Source organism: Silene latifolia, chromosome X (assembly GCF_048544455.1).
Source record: "Silene latifolia isolate original U9 population chromosome X, ASM4854445v1, whole genome shotgun sequence".
Lineage (NCBI taxonomy): Eukaryota > Viridiplantae > Streptophyta > Magnoliopsida > Caryophyllales > Caryophyllaceae > Silene > Silene latifolia.
This window is the reverse complement of record NC_133537.1, coordinates 72669730-72684113: the sequence shown is the minus strand read 5'-3', so window position 1 is coordinate 72684113 and position 14384 is coordinate 72669730. Positions and strand designations below refer to the sequence as shown.

General features: G+C 34.3%; 1 protein-coding gene across 3 annotated transcripts; it reads left to right on the top strand.

Annotated features, from left to right (window-relative positions):
- Positions 1-10220: 10220 nt before the first annotated feature.
- On the top strand, positions 10221-12332 carry LOC141621446 (E3 ubiquitin-protein ligase SINAT3-like). 3 transcript variants are annotated; one of them, XR_012532335.1, is made up of 2 exons: positions 10221-10336; positions 10975-11432. XR_012532335.1 is itself a non-coding variant. In XM_074437960.1 (2 exons), exons 1-2 carry the CDS (start codon positions 10280-10282, stop codon positions 11979-11981), a joined length of 405 nt encoding a protein of 134 aa, XP_074294061.1. In that variant the 5' UTR covers positions 10227-10279; the 3' UTR covers positions 11982-12332. The 3 variants fall into 3 exon arrangements, 1 of the variants encoding a protein (XP_074294061.1); XM_074437960.1 differs by lacking the exon at positions 10975-11432 and adding an exon at positions 11634-12332 and having other exon boundaries at positions 10227-10336; XR_012532336.1 differs by lacking the exon at positions 10221-10336 and adding an exon at positions 11634-12332 and having other exon boundaries at positions 10501-11087.
- The last annotated feature ends 2052 nt before the right edge of the window (positions 12333-14384 follow it).

The window sequence follows — 14384 nt, the reverse complement described above, 5'->3', positions numbered from 1 at the left end:
GCTCCGCTACTACTTATTAATTGATGGCTTAGACAACAAATGAGTCGATCTTACAAGAATATTTGTTTGAGAATGTCTCTTTTAAGTATCTGGGTAGCTCGATATCGTGTCTTGAGTAATTTTTCTCTTGTATTTGGCCTAATTTAGTCATGTCATTTGCTATAGTTAATTATTTTTGAGTGTAAAAGGTTTTTAACATTGAGTTCATGATTCACTGAGTGTAAAATTAACATCTTGATAAAAAACACATTTCGTAATATGCCTCCAAATTTATAGAAATTAATTAAATGTTCTTTTGGACAATTTTTATATTAGGGCCCTATTTTACGGAATACGGACTTAATTTTTCTGAACTTTTCTGAACTGAACTTATAGGAGGAACTAAACTGAACAAAACTTTGTTGGAATATGTGTCCTCCGACAATAATGCGATCACGACTGTTGATCATGATGATCACATGTTTAAGTCTCATTAAAATGAATACAATTGGGAAGTAATATTGTTCTTGTCAATCGTCAACATATATCGGTAATGATTGGCTGACTAGAGTTTGACATTACTGTCGTGTGACGGTGGTGATCAGTTGACCCCCTAGGTCATACCTAAAGGGCAATACTCTTAATTGATTATTTAATTAATCGTATAATGTTACGAGTTAATTAAATTACTTGAAAATTGACGGACGATTTTGGAAGTAAAATTTACGTATCAAATTGAAATGTGATTAAATGAGATACGGTCTGAGTAATCGAATTGTATCATTACTCGGATGAAATAATTGTTTAATGTAACAATTAAATTGAATGAATTGTTATAAATACAATCAGTTGTGATTTATAAATTGGTAAAATTTTTGGCACAAGTAAATATGAAATTACTAAGTCAATTTTTGTATGTGACGTATTTTTATTAATACGTTGATTTTTAATATGTTAAAAATACATAACAAATATATGTGACATGTGACATGTAACATATAGACAATTGACAAAAATAATATGGAATCCATATTATAGAATGGGCCGAAAATTAGAAGGGTTTATACTAATTATATGTTGCTTGTAATTAGTGGAAAACACAATGATTAAAAGGAAACCTAGCCATGCAAGCCTATTGTTCCTTGTGAAGAACAATTTCTCCATGCATTGGCTCACCCTAAAGCTCCTCTTACACGGTTTTGGGGAAGCAAATGTGATCATTGTTTTTCTTTAATTTTGCCTAATAATATACTAAAGGTAGTGTATTATTTCCATTCTATTCACTCATCCAAAAACACAAGTTCTAGTGAGAAGAAAAAAAAACCTCTCTTCTTCTCTCTTAAAAACCGAAATTTATAAGAGTTTTATAAAAGTTTTTGGTTCAATTTTCTACTAAAATTAATATTATACTAGTATTGTAATATTAATTAGATTAAGTGTTAAGCCTTGGGTATAATACATAGGGAGAGATCTTACACTTAGATCTTTATTCTTCCATTGGAAAAGCTCAAGAACAAGAAGAGAAAGGTGATCTCTCTTGTGCCCTAATAGCCGAAATCTACTATGTAAGGACATGATTTCCCCTCTATTTATATTATTGTTTGCATGCATAAGATCCGTAATTAATTTTATGACAATTATTTAGACATATAAGAGTATGTTAACATGTATATGAATCTACATTTCCTTCAATCGGTATCAGAGCCACGGTTGTTTGCATGCAAATTGGTTAAAAGTTTTTCCGAGTTATATGAATAACAAAATAAAACTTGTAAAATTTGTGTTATTATGATATATCACGAAATTATTACATGCATGTTAATATTTCTGGTCCTAAAGTGTTTTAGGATATTTTGGTTAATTTTTCGGATTTTTATTGTTCATAATTTACAATAATGGCATTTAAATGTGATTTTATGAGTAAAAATGTCATTTTTGGTCTAAAAATAGCTATACTTCGAATTTTCACTTGGTTTTTGGATATGTTGTTACATATATTATTTTGAGATAACCTGTAAATTTTCATAATTTTTGGACTTGTTATGCTCGAAAAATGAATTTTTCATCATTAAATTCGGATTTAAGAGAAAAATAGGTTAATATGAGTTAAATTTCGAATCTGGTCATAGAAAATTAATATGTTGTCACATGCAAGTTTACAAGATGTGTGTAAAATAATTGGCTATAAAGAAGTCTTTTAGCATGATTTATGAATTTTTGAAGAAAAATAGCATAAATAGTGACATTATTAGTGAAAAATTAATAAAAAATAATCTATGACTTAGGAAAAACGTCTAATGTTGCATTTTATTATATTTTTCAGATCTAAAATTGAAAAGTTAATGAAAATAATTTTTCCATGTTTTTATGATTATTTTATTAAAATCGATAAACCGCAACATTGTTTTTCCGGTAAATTTTCGAAATTTTTAACCTAAGATTTTGAACATTATGAGTGTCATGGATTTTTCCAGAATGTTCATGAATTTAAATTTCAAATTTTGAATTTATTTGAAATTTTTAGATTTATTTGAAGTTTAATGGCTTATTTTTGTAATTTTTGGTCCATTTTTGAACAATTTTATAAATAAAGGTTAATTATGGTCAAATTATTAGTGAAGACTATATTTTGAGTCCTAAGAGGTTAGGGTAATTAACTTATGCATAAATATGAGTTTATGCATTTTTGTGATTATAAAATGTTGAAATCACGCAAATCCGTAAAAACCGAGTAATATACGATATTGGCTAATTAAAAGGCGATTTAGCATAAAAAATTGAGCATGTTCATACATATTATAATGCTGCATTTTCTTTATGATTGTCATAATTTTAATTTATGTAATTTTTGAATTATGTAATTTTACTTAGTATGGCCTTAGATTTTAATTGGTATTTCCCGAAATGTATGGGAATATCGATTCGGTTGTAATTTTTATTGTGATCTCGTATCACCGTTTTGTAATTTAATAGATTTATTTTATTTTAGTTACAAATGTATAATAGGAAATTATGTAATTTATTATGTAATTTTATTCATTCCGGAGTTCCAAAAGATGGATTACTTCAAGAATGGCGATACATAAAGACGGTGTTACCTCGAGATGCGTGCCACAACCGAAGTTCAAGGGACCAATGGAGTTGGTTTCCGAATATGTAATAGATTAATAGTTTTTCTATTTTAGGAAAGGCCATACTAGGATTCATTTACTTTTATGCTTGCATTTTATTTTATGTCACATGCATCGCTAAATCGCCATAACTAAACATGCATCCTTATTTTATCGAGTTTATCGACCGTGTCAATTAGAATTATCGTAGTTCACCGCTTTAGTTCACTTATAACGTGATAGATAATAAATTGACATGACCTCTCGCTAAAACTACCAATTGAGACATAGCCTTACCAAATAGTAGAAACCATGAAAACCTATTTCGTGAGGGAGTGCACTCGGCTACCCCGGGGTACAAACCTTGTTACGTAGGGGAAGTGGGTGATAAATGTCTAATCCACCGAATTCATGTTGATGAGGGTTTCATCGGCTACCCCGTGCCTAAGTTAATGTGGGTTTGGATAATGGACACATTTATTCGAAATTTGGATTGAACTCAACAAAAGTAATTGATAAGGGTTTCATCGGCTACCCCGTGCCCTTATTGATGTGTTTTGGGCTATAGATAAATATTAGAGTAATTTTATCGACCAAGAGTTCTAAAAGTAGAATCGATTAAAAGGTTAATCCACCGAGTTATATTGATGAGGGTTTCATCGGCTACCCCGTGCCTAAGTCGATATGAATTTGGGTCTTGGAATCATTTATTCTAGTTGGGTAGAGGTCACTAGAAAAATGCATAAAACTTGTTTAAATCATTCATTTTTACGAGTATAATTAAAACGACAAATGTTTTACTCCTTATATTTTGTTTTGTAGACCACTTCTTATTCATAACAAATGGCAACACCAACTCCTAATGCTACACCACTCGCTACTTCATCTTGGCTCCGATCCTTTATGGATCGATGTAAACTTGAAAAGAATGGGTCAAATTTCTCCGAGTGGGATGCCCAACTCAAATTAGCCGCCGAGGGTGACGACAAGCTTCGTTACCTTACCGAGGCCTCTCCACCCGAACCCTCCGCTAGGTCCACCGCGGCCACTAGGGAAGCCTATGAGGCTTACCAAAAGGAGTCCGCCGCAATGAAAAAATGTATTAATATTTGCGATGGAGGCGGAACTCCAAAGGAGAGCCTTCAAAATGGGCAATGCTAATGAGATTTACTCCAAACTTGTGACCATGTTTTCACAAACTCCGCGGATCGTCAATATGAGGCGGCCGCGGCATTCTTTGATCTCGACTTCAAAGAGGGCCCAAAGGTTAGCCCTCATGTGCTCAAACTCATGGAGCTTGTCGAGACCTTGAAAATTCAAAAGGTTGAAATCCCCAAAGAACTCATCGTAGATAGGATTCTACACTCCTTGTCTAAAGTCAAGGCATATGTGCAATTCCGGGTGAATTTCAACATGCAAGACAAGGACGTGTCTCTTGAGGAGTTGCACAAGTTACTTGTGCAAGCCGAGAGGGACATGGGGTTAAATGTGAACCCTCCCAAGGATGTGCTTAACATAAGCACAAAGAGTAAGGGGAAGTTCAAGAAGAGTGCAAGAAAGGGTAAAAAGCAAGCTCCCACATTCACCAAAGCTAAGTCTTGTGAAGCTAGCACCTCCAAAGTCAAGAAGGGTCCTCTTGACAAATGCCATTATTGTAATGGCATGGGACATTGGAAGAGGAATTGTTCCAAATACCTTGGTGATATCAAAGCTGGAAAGATCACTCCAGTAAGTAAATGACTAACCTTCTTTTATGTTTCTAAATTCAACTATGGTATTATGATGCAAAGTTGTGATAATGTATCTCCCTTTTTATTGTAAATAGGGCCTCCACCAAGCAAAGACAAGGGAAAAGAAAAACAAGCATGAGAAACCATGGAGAAGCTAAGGATAGCTTTTATGGAGCTTTGTTTTTCATTGTCTTATTTTAAGTTATGTTTTGGATTCTAGAACTTTGAGTTTCCGTGTTCGACATGGAAAAGTATTTTGGATAATGAGTTGTATTTTGGATGATAGTGACTTGGTTTGCAACCCAAGTCACCCGTTTTATCATTTATCCTTTTAATGTTCTAAAATTCATCTTTAAATGCTTGCGTTTTGAAACATAAGATCATTCACTTAAAGGTGATCTAATAGACAATTATAATGACGGGTTTCATTATATGTCCACATGCTTAAGGCTTGTGTATGATCATTTATGAAGTGATTTTGAGTCTATGAACTCTCTTAAAGGTATGTCAATCACCAAGTACACACATGAAATCAATTAATATTAGTCTGTCTATGAGATAGTTCTCCTTATACTTCAACATCATTGATCAAGTGTCTCATATGCTATCTTTGAATATATAGTGTATTTATTCTAAAGATAGAGTGGGAGAAAAATGAGGACACAACACACAAGGCAAGATAAAATTGTGTACTTGTGTAAATGTAGATCTACACAAGAGAAAATGATTTGAATAAAGGTATATCTATTTACATAGTATACCAAATAGATGAGATCTATGGTCTCAAGTTAGTTCTATATAACTAATGAGACCAAGTGTAGTAATCATAAGAGTAAATTCTCAAAATAACTACACGAGGAGACCAAAAGAAGTTTTGGATAAAAATGACTAATGTAAAGTCTTAACAAGTTTTGACTAAGTTCTATATGATAAATTTTGACCAAATAGTTTCAATCATGAGTTTTACTTAAGAGCCTAAATGAATCAAAGTAACATACTAGTTATGATCAAGATTAAGTTGCAAAGATTGATATTCCGATATCTTCAATAGCCAACGTTTTAACCACGCAAATGTCATTACTTAACCTCGCTAGGAAATGGTTAATCCTCCTTTCGGAAGAGTATTCCGAAGGACGTATTCTAGATATTGTTTATATTTGAATAATGACATTACTACACATCATTATGACATGAGTGTGTTAGAGATTTAAAAATCTCTTTCCGTAAGGTTGAGATGAGACCACTTCAAAATAGGCTTTTTGAAAGGATATGATGGGAACATATATGGTTTTATTCTAGTAACTTGGCAAAGCAATTTATGTTTATATCTTTGACAAATTTCGATTGATAAGTCAATTTCGAAATATGTTGAATTGAGTGGGAGTTAGGAAATTCTCATGTGAAGACATGGAATTTAGTGGGAGCTATCATCCTTGAATGTATAAAACTCATTACTCATTAAAGAATGACGAGCTAATACCTTCTTTCATAAAGAAGCTTTTGAGTTTTCAATTCTGGATGAAAATGGACAATGATGAATCCAATTACATCATGGGATGTTGGATTAGTATTAAAGAGATACACATCGTATCAACATATACATAGGATATTCATATGAATGAAAATGGAATTACCATTAGCAGTCATGGTAGTTCATTGAACCTGAGAACGGTTGATCTCATGATTATCAATAACTAATGTTTCCGCCATTAGAATAATCATGTACATGTCCAAATTTTGAATCATATGCATAAGAGCATGATGATTGGTTGGTGAGCCATAATAGAAACGTCATGAATTCTCAAGTAGAATCCGATGAGCGATTTCGGTGTTTGACGGAATACTCGATTATGTGACAATAGGTTGCACATATATATGAAATCCGAACACAGGTAAGGATTTATGAGAATCCTAAAACTTTCGAGCTAGAAAGAGAAATGAGAAGCTTTGGAAAGATGCTTGGTTGAATAAGAAGTTATTCAAAAACAATCTTTCCTAGTAAAGCTAGGACTTGTGAGAAGTGCTAAGCTGAATAATCTTGTAAATTGTTACAAGATTCTACAAAACATATACCTAGTGCATTGTGTGTGGATGGAACACTTGATCAGTACAAGTTGTATTATTCATCGCAAATTCGTTCGTTATGAGATGAGCGATAAGAAAGTTCTTTCAAATTAAAGAACCAAAACCAAGGTCGAGAACCTTGATGTGCACTTGGTAAGATTCATGCTATGAGAGAAAACATGAATGTGAAGGAAAATGCAAGTGTAAGAAGTTTGAACACATGGACACATGGGATGTTAAACTTCTATTGCAATCAATAAGTGTTTACACTTATGATAAACATCACAAGGTTGCAATATGATATTGACTACCCAAGTGTGATGTCGACATTTGTCGTATGAGTTATTCTTAACTCACCCTGTACATTGTTATATCCAAACGGGTTGTAGAGACAATTGAACCCCGTTAAAGTGAACATGGATTAACATTGTTTTTGCCCATAGTTACTTATATGAGGTGACGTCTCGAAGTGACTAGAGTGTGAGGCGATTGATGGCAAGTTCAAGTGCCATACGGTCATGTGAGATGACTAGTCGATCACATAAATGACTGTAGGAACATTTTGTCGGGCCTAATGACCGCTTATAGAGTTCTTGCAAATTTATATAGCCTGGTCGTGGCGAGAGCTACTATAGTATTCGAATGAGTCGATTCTTTTGACTAAAGACTATTCACCTAAGATGGCACCGTTTCAGATTAACTTTGATTTGTGTTACTACGACCTTCGTAAATGGGGTCAAATGGGCATATTTTGGGTTATGATGGGCTGGCTAGTCGAAGGGAATGAGTGCGATAGGAATTGTCCACCCCTTGTCAGGGTTATAACAATATCTCAGGGCCACTCGAGGAGTAATGAACTGGAAATGCGTGGCCACGCTCGGAAAGTATCTATGACAGATAAGTCCGGTCAATCAGTTATTCTCCAGATCGAGGAAACCACTCTCGATATGATCACTTGCAAGTACGACCTGAAAGACACCTTGCATTGAGTGGGAGATAGTAATAGGACAAGAGAATTGGTGACGCACACTTGTCGAGGACAAGTGGGAGATTGTTGGAATATGTGTCCTCCGACAATAATGCGATCACGACTGATGATCATGATGATCACATGTTTAAGTCTCATTAAAATGAATACAATTGGGAAGTAATATTATTCTTGTCAACCCGTCAACATATATCGGTAATGATTGGTTGACTAGAGTTTGACATTCTTGTCGTGTGACGGTGGTGATCAGTTGACCCCCTAGGTCATACCTAAAGGGCAATACTCTTAATTGATTATTTAATTAATCGTATAATGTTACGAGTTAATTAAATTACTTGAAAATTGACGGACGATTTTGGAAGTAAAATTTACGTATCAAATTGAAATGTGATTAAATGAGATACGGTCTGAGTAATCGAATTGTATCATTACTCGGATGAAATAATTGTTTAATGTAACAATTAAATTGAATGAATTGTTATAAATACAATCAGTTGTGATTTATAAATTGGTAAAATTTTTGGCACAAGTAAATATGAAATTACTAAGTCAATTTTTGTATGTGACGTATTTTTTTATTAATACGTTGATTTTTAATATGTTAAAAATACATAACAAATATATGTGACATGTGACATGTAACATATAGACAATTGACAAAAATAATATGGAATCCATATTATAGAATGGGCCGAAAATTAGAAGGGTTTATACTAATTATATGTTGCTTGTAATTAGTGGAAAACACAATGATTAAAAGGAAACCTAGCCATGCAAGCCTATTGTTCCTTGTGAAGAACAATTTCTCCATGCATTGGCTCACCCTAAAGCTCCTCTTACACGGTTTTGGGGAAGCAAATGTGATCATTGTTTTTCTTTAATTTTGCCTAATAATATACTAAAGGTAGTGTATTATTTCCATTCTATTCACTCATCCAAAAACACAAGTTCTAGTGAGAAGAAAAAAAACCTCTCTTCTTCTCTCTTAAAAACCGAAATTTATAAGAGTTTTATAAAAGTTTTTGGTTCAATTTTCTACTAAAATTAATATTATACTAGTATTGTAATATTAATTAGATTAAGTGTTAAGCCTTGGGTATAATACATAGGGAGAGATCTTACACTTAGATCTTTATTCTTCCATTGGAAAAGCTCAAGAACAAGAAGAGAAAGGTGATCTCTCTTGTGCCCTAATAGCCGAAATCTACTATGTAAGGACATGATTTCTCCTCTATTTATATTATTGTTTGCATGCATAAGATCCGTAATTAATTTTATGACAATTATTTAGACATATGAGAGTATGTTAACATGTATATGAATCTACATTTCCTTCAAACTTATGGGAGTTGAACTTTTCCGAACAAACTTATAAGAGCTAAACTTTTCTGAACCGAACTTATAGGAGCTGAACTGAACTTCAAAGGGGGTGACTTTAAGTCCAAAAATAGGGTTTGGAACTATATTCTAGTTAGAATGAAGAATGACTGATTCGAAAACAGCACATCCTAACTAAAGTATAATGCCTTAATATTTTGCATATTGCTTTCTTATTCAGCCAGCCTGTACCATGGTGAAGTACAATTAGTTTTGAATCGTGCTCCTTGTTGGTAGATTTGGATGAGCATAGTTCAATACTTTTCTAATGTCTATTATTGTATCGGCTTTTTTCATAGGTCTCTCACTAAAGACTCAAGAGCTCACAGCAATCTATCTAGTCTTAAGACTAACATGTACCTTTTCATTCTATTGGGATATCAATTGTGCACTCGATTTCATTATACTCGGCGCTACACTTTGGATGATTTATATGATGCGAGTTAAATTGAAATCAAGTTACCTGAAAGACCTAGACAACATGCCCTGGTATTATGTGGTAATGTTTTCCGTCCATCTTGTTGATACTCTCTTTGCTTATTACGTTCTGTTTCCAATAAGGAGTTTTATACAATATGCTTCATTGTGTGATTTCTAAAATCTTTGCTTCTCTTTTAAATGTTGCTGAATTATAGGAAAGGGTGAAGTAGTAAAACATTTTTGAAATCTTATTATCTTACTCTAAATCATTTTGCTTGTAAGGTCCCTTCTGCATTTGTCAAATATGCATCGTAAACGTAAACTAATCGTGAAATTGTTAGCAAACTTTCCAAAATATCGCTTATTTTACATTTGATAAGATTACTTTTTCTGGGGGTTCTTCTTGTACCGAAGAAGACAACTAAAAAAGCCAACTTACACATGTTCATGACTCAACATGGAGGCATTAGCTTGACACCATCTAATTAATTATGTTTAAATGTGTCTTATGTTATTTTGTCTACGATTCTTGCCATGCGCTTTTCTTTGCGACTCTAGCCTATCCTAGAGGCGGATATAGTATTTTTATACGGTTTTTGTGGCCATTCAGCATGTCTCTTGAGGCCATCTCAGTGCTCCCTCAACTCCGTCTGATTCAGAATGCTAAGGTAATTTAGACAAATTTTGTGAATCAATTTTCACTGAAGAATAGACAATTACTTTTCCTGTGGTGGATTTTGTCAAATTATTTCTGCAGTTCACTTTTTTTGGTAGCTTATACTTTTTGAAATGATTCAATTTAACTAGATTTTATTCTCATACCAATTATTCCGTAGTTGGTTTATAATTTTGTCATTACGAGTTGGTTATTACTAGTGACATGCTGTGTGTTGTTGTATGAGTCTGTATGAGTTTTATGCTTGGTCTAGCACTGTGCAAAGTATTAAATATCTTTGGTCAGGCTAAAGTCGCCTTAAAATGCTGTCAGGTAACCTGGTGGCAACAGTAGGTATGGGCGGTGGTGGTGAGCGGCGTGATGGTGGTGGTGGGTTGTGGTGTGGTGTGGTGGATACTCAAAATACCAGCCCGGATACACATGGTATTACTACTAGATACACATCGATTTTTGTATCCGGCAATAATACCATGTGTATCTGTTAGTAATACCATGTGTATCCGGCACCCATTGTGGATTTGTGGGTGCTTTTGGGGTGGCTGCAATGTGTTTAGGTGATGATATTCAGGTCTCTCTTTGTAACAAGGCCTCTACGGCTCTACTACTATTTTTCCTGATATACTTTTTCAGGCTAACAAGTCAATGGGCATGAAGCTAACAAGTAGGCTTAATGTTAGGCCAACCATGTGAAGCTTCTGTTTTCTTGATTAAATGATTTTGGACACTGTCCTGGACCATAACGAGTATGTCTCATTTCATGTTTTCTTTGACCAAATGTGGAACGTCTCCATTGATCAAAACAAACTCAGCAACATTATCTGACGAACTTGTTTCGTATCCAGTCAATAGATAAATTAGTTCACATGAATTGGTCTCACTAGAAACATGTATGAGATCAACACTTAAAAAAATTGTGACAGGAATGACTCATTTCAAGTTTTCAACCATCTCGTTCAAGGTTTCAACATTTGGTGCCTGTAAAGTTTAAACTTGTCATATATCAGTGTTATGATCCTGGTTTGCTGACTGCAACTTGTGATGCAATGACCTCAATGATCTTGATGATCTTCGAGCTAAGCTCGTTGTCACTCGAGCTACAATGCAGATCAAGTCTTTGCATCACTCAATCAAGAAAGTTTCAATTTCTGGCATTGTTGAGGGGACCTGGAAGATAAAGATAAATTAATAATGGAATACGAACATCGTATCGTGATGCTGGCAGAATAGTAAGATAAATTATTTAAGCTTGTAATTTGACGAATCTGCTTTACTGTTATATCGCGTTTCAGGTCTTCCATTGCTTTGGTCGGTATTTTTGCTTGCACTTTGAAGCATTCCAGCTTGGCATGGCTCACGTTTATATGGCATTTCTTCGGTTCATGGGTGATGAGAGTGAAGCTCGAAAGTATAATCACAGCTTAGAGGTGGGTGGATATGGGAGAAAATTAACATGGGATGGGCCTCCAAGAAGCATTCGAGACAATCACCGAAAAGTGAGAGACAGCCACGATGGTCTTATTATCCAACGCAAGTTGGCGCTTTTCTTCTCCGGAGGGGACATGAAGGAGCTTAAGCTCCGTGTTACTGGCAGAATATCCAAGGGGGACCACAACTCTGATTCCGGGACTAGTTTATGAAATGGTTTGTATTACTCTAGGACTCTAGGTACACAAATTAGCAGTCCAGATACACACGCTATTACTAGCGGATACACAAGTCGATTTGTGTATCCGGTAGCAATACCATGTGTATTTGGTAGTAATTCCATATGTATCTGAGGTAGTAATATGGGTATCTTGGTAATTGGTTCGCCGCTTCCATAATCATGAAAGTTTTGTTTTCATGTATTTGTAGTGTTCTTCCAACTTCTTTGTTAGTGTCTGTGTTTAATATGTTGACTTTTCATTAACAGTTTCCATTTACAAGCTGCATATTAGATGTTTACTCGTGTTATTTGAAAAAATAGTGAATTATTTCATCTAGCTTAATCCGTTCAAAGTAAATTTAGTTTTCAATTAAATTTCTTTGCCGATAATGATTAGTAGGACCAGTTGAATCAAACTCGGTTAAAAATGGTTCAAGTCAATCAAATTTAATGTGTTTAGTTCACTCGTATCTTGTTACTTTGAATATCATATTGAACTAACTTATGTACAATTTCAAATACTGCTATTAAATATTACTCCAATTAACTAGCTGGTAACTTGATGCATTTTCTTATTATAATAGTCTATATTTATTGGTAGTCGATTTGTGTATCCTCGGATACACATGGTATTACTACCAATACACATGGGATTACTACTATATACACACATGGATTAGTGTATCTAGTAGTAATACAATGTGTATCCGGGGTGGTGTTTTGTGTTTCCACAATCTAAAAATCAACTACGACCACCCACCTAACCACCAACACCAACACTACAACCACCACACCTACTGCTAGCACCACGACCACCACCATCCCTGAACTAACCCCACAAACAGTCCCGTCCCCGCCATCAGCCCCGACAGCCACTTGATCCTGTATCGGTGACATGACTAGCCACCTCAGACTATGACGGGGACATCACCTGTCACCACAATACACCACAAGCAACGGAGAACCACCGCACGAGCCACCATCATCCTTCAATCCTCAAGTAGCCCACCATTCGAATCGAAATGCGAGATCTACCATAAACGAAGATTTCAAAAAACAAATTACATCCAACTGCTATTTTACCTCTTCCACTTGAACAACATAATATTTGTCCTGTAATTTCGTCGGGTACTTGACTTTTTCCACCGTATTTATCCTCAAAGAACTCGAATTTCCTCCATTGATACATTCTCAAACCTCCTTTTCTTTTTCTGGGTTAAGATTAACAATCAAGTAGTACGAGTAGTATTTTCTGAATGTCGACAACAAACGTACTACCACCTTGGTCGTCGGCGAAGTGAGTGAACAAGAAGAGCAGTGATTTGCTGGTATTTTTTTTGTGTGGCAGGTGACGGAAAGCTCTACCTCCGGCCGTCGTCTGAAACCTCCGGCGGGTGGTGGTGGTGGGAGTAAATCAGGGAGAGGGAGAGGGAAGTCAGGTGTCGTGGTAGTTAGGGATAAGAATGAGAAAGAAGGAAGTCCGGGGGGTTGAGTTTTGTTTTGTGCAATTAAGAGTGTTTTTAAGCAAGTTCGTAAGGTTCGTATCAGTAACCCGGTTAAATACGGGATCCCGCCCCTATATATATATATATATATATATATATATATATATATATATATATATATATATATATATATATGATCTTGTGAGTTTTGGTTATTATCTTTGAGTTGTGAGTTTGGAAAATCTTAGCCACTAGATTACATTAGAGATGAATGACCAAGATCTAATCTTACCTTTCATATAAATCACTGTTATTTACTTATTTTCTCTTTTTCTAGTGTTACTTTTTTTTTTTTATACTTTAATTTTTGTTATCTTTTTTTTTCCTCGTGTTATTGTGTTTTTTTTTTTACGAATTTGATTTTTTTTCTCTTATGTTTTTCTCTAATTTTCTCATTATGTTACCTTTTTTTCTTTTTCTTTTTGTACCATTTTTTTTTTACTTTAATTTTTTTTACTCTTATTTTTTACCTCGTGTTATTATGTTGTTATTGTGTTTTTTTACTTTGATTTTTTCTCTCTTTTTTTTTTACCATATGTTATTGTGTTGTTATTGTTACTCCGCTGTTATTGTGATGTTAGTCTACTGTCACTTTGATTTTTTTTTTCTTTTTTTTTTTACCACGTGTTATTGTGCTGTTATTGTTACTCCGCTGTTATTGTGATGTTATTCTGCCGTCACTTTGATTTTTTTTACGACTTTGATTTTTTTTTTTACCACGTGTTATTGTGCTGTTATTCTACAGTTATTCTGCTATTATTGTGATGTTATTCCGGTTTCACTTTTGATTTTTTTTACTACTTTGATTTTTTTACTCTTTTTTTACCGCGTGTTATTGTTATTCCGCTGTTATTGTGATGTTATTCTGCTGTCACTTTGATTTTTTTAGG

Bases quoted from the DNA above. Each gene is read 5' to 3' on its own strand.
- LOC141621446 (XM_074437960.1), top strand. From the start codon at position 10,280: ATGTCTCTTGAGGCCATCTCAGTGCTCCCTCAACTCCGTCTGATTCAG. The intron at 10,337-11,633 runs GTAATTTAGACA...ATCGCGTTTCAG, and splicing joins GTCTGATTCAGAATGCTAAG to GTCTTCCATTGCTTTGGTCG.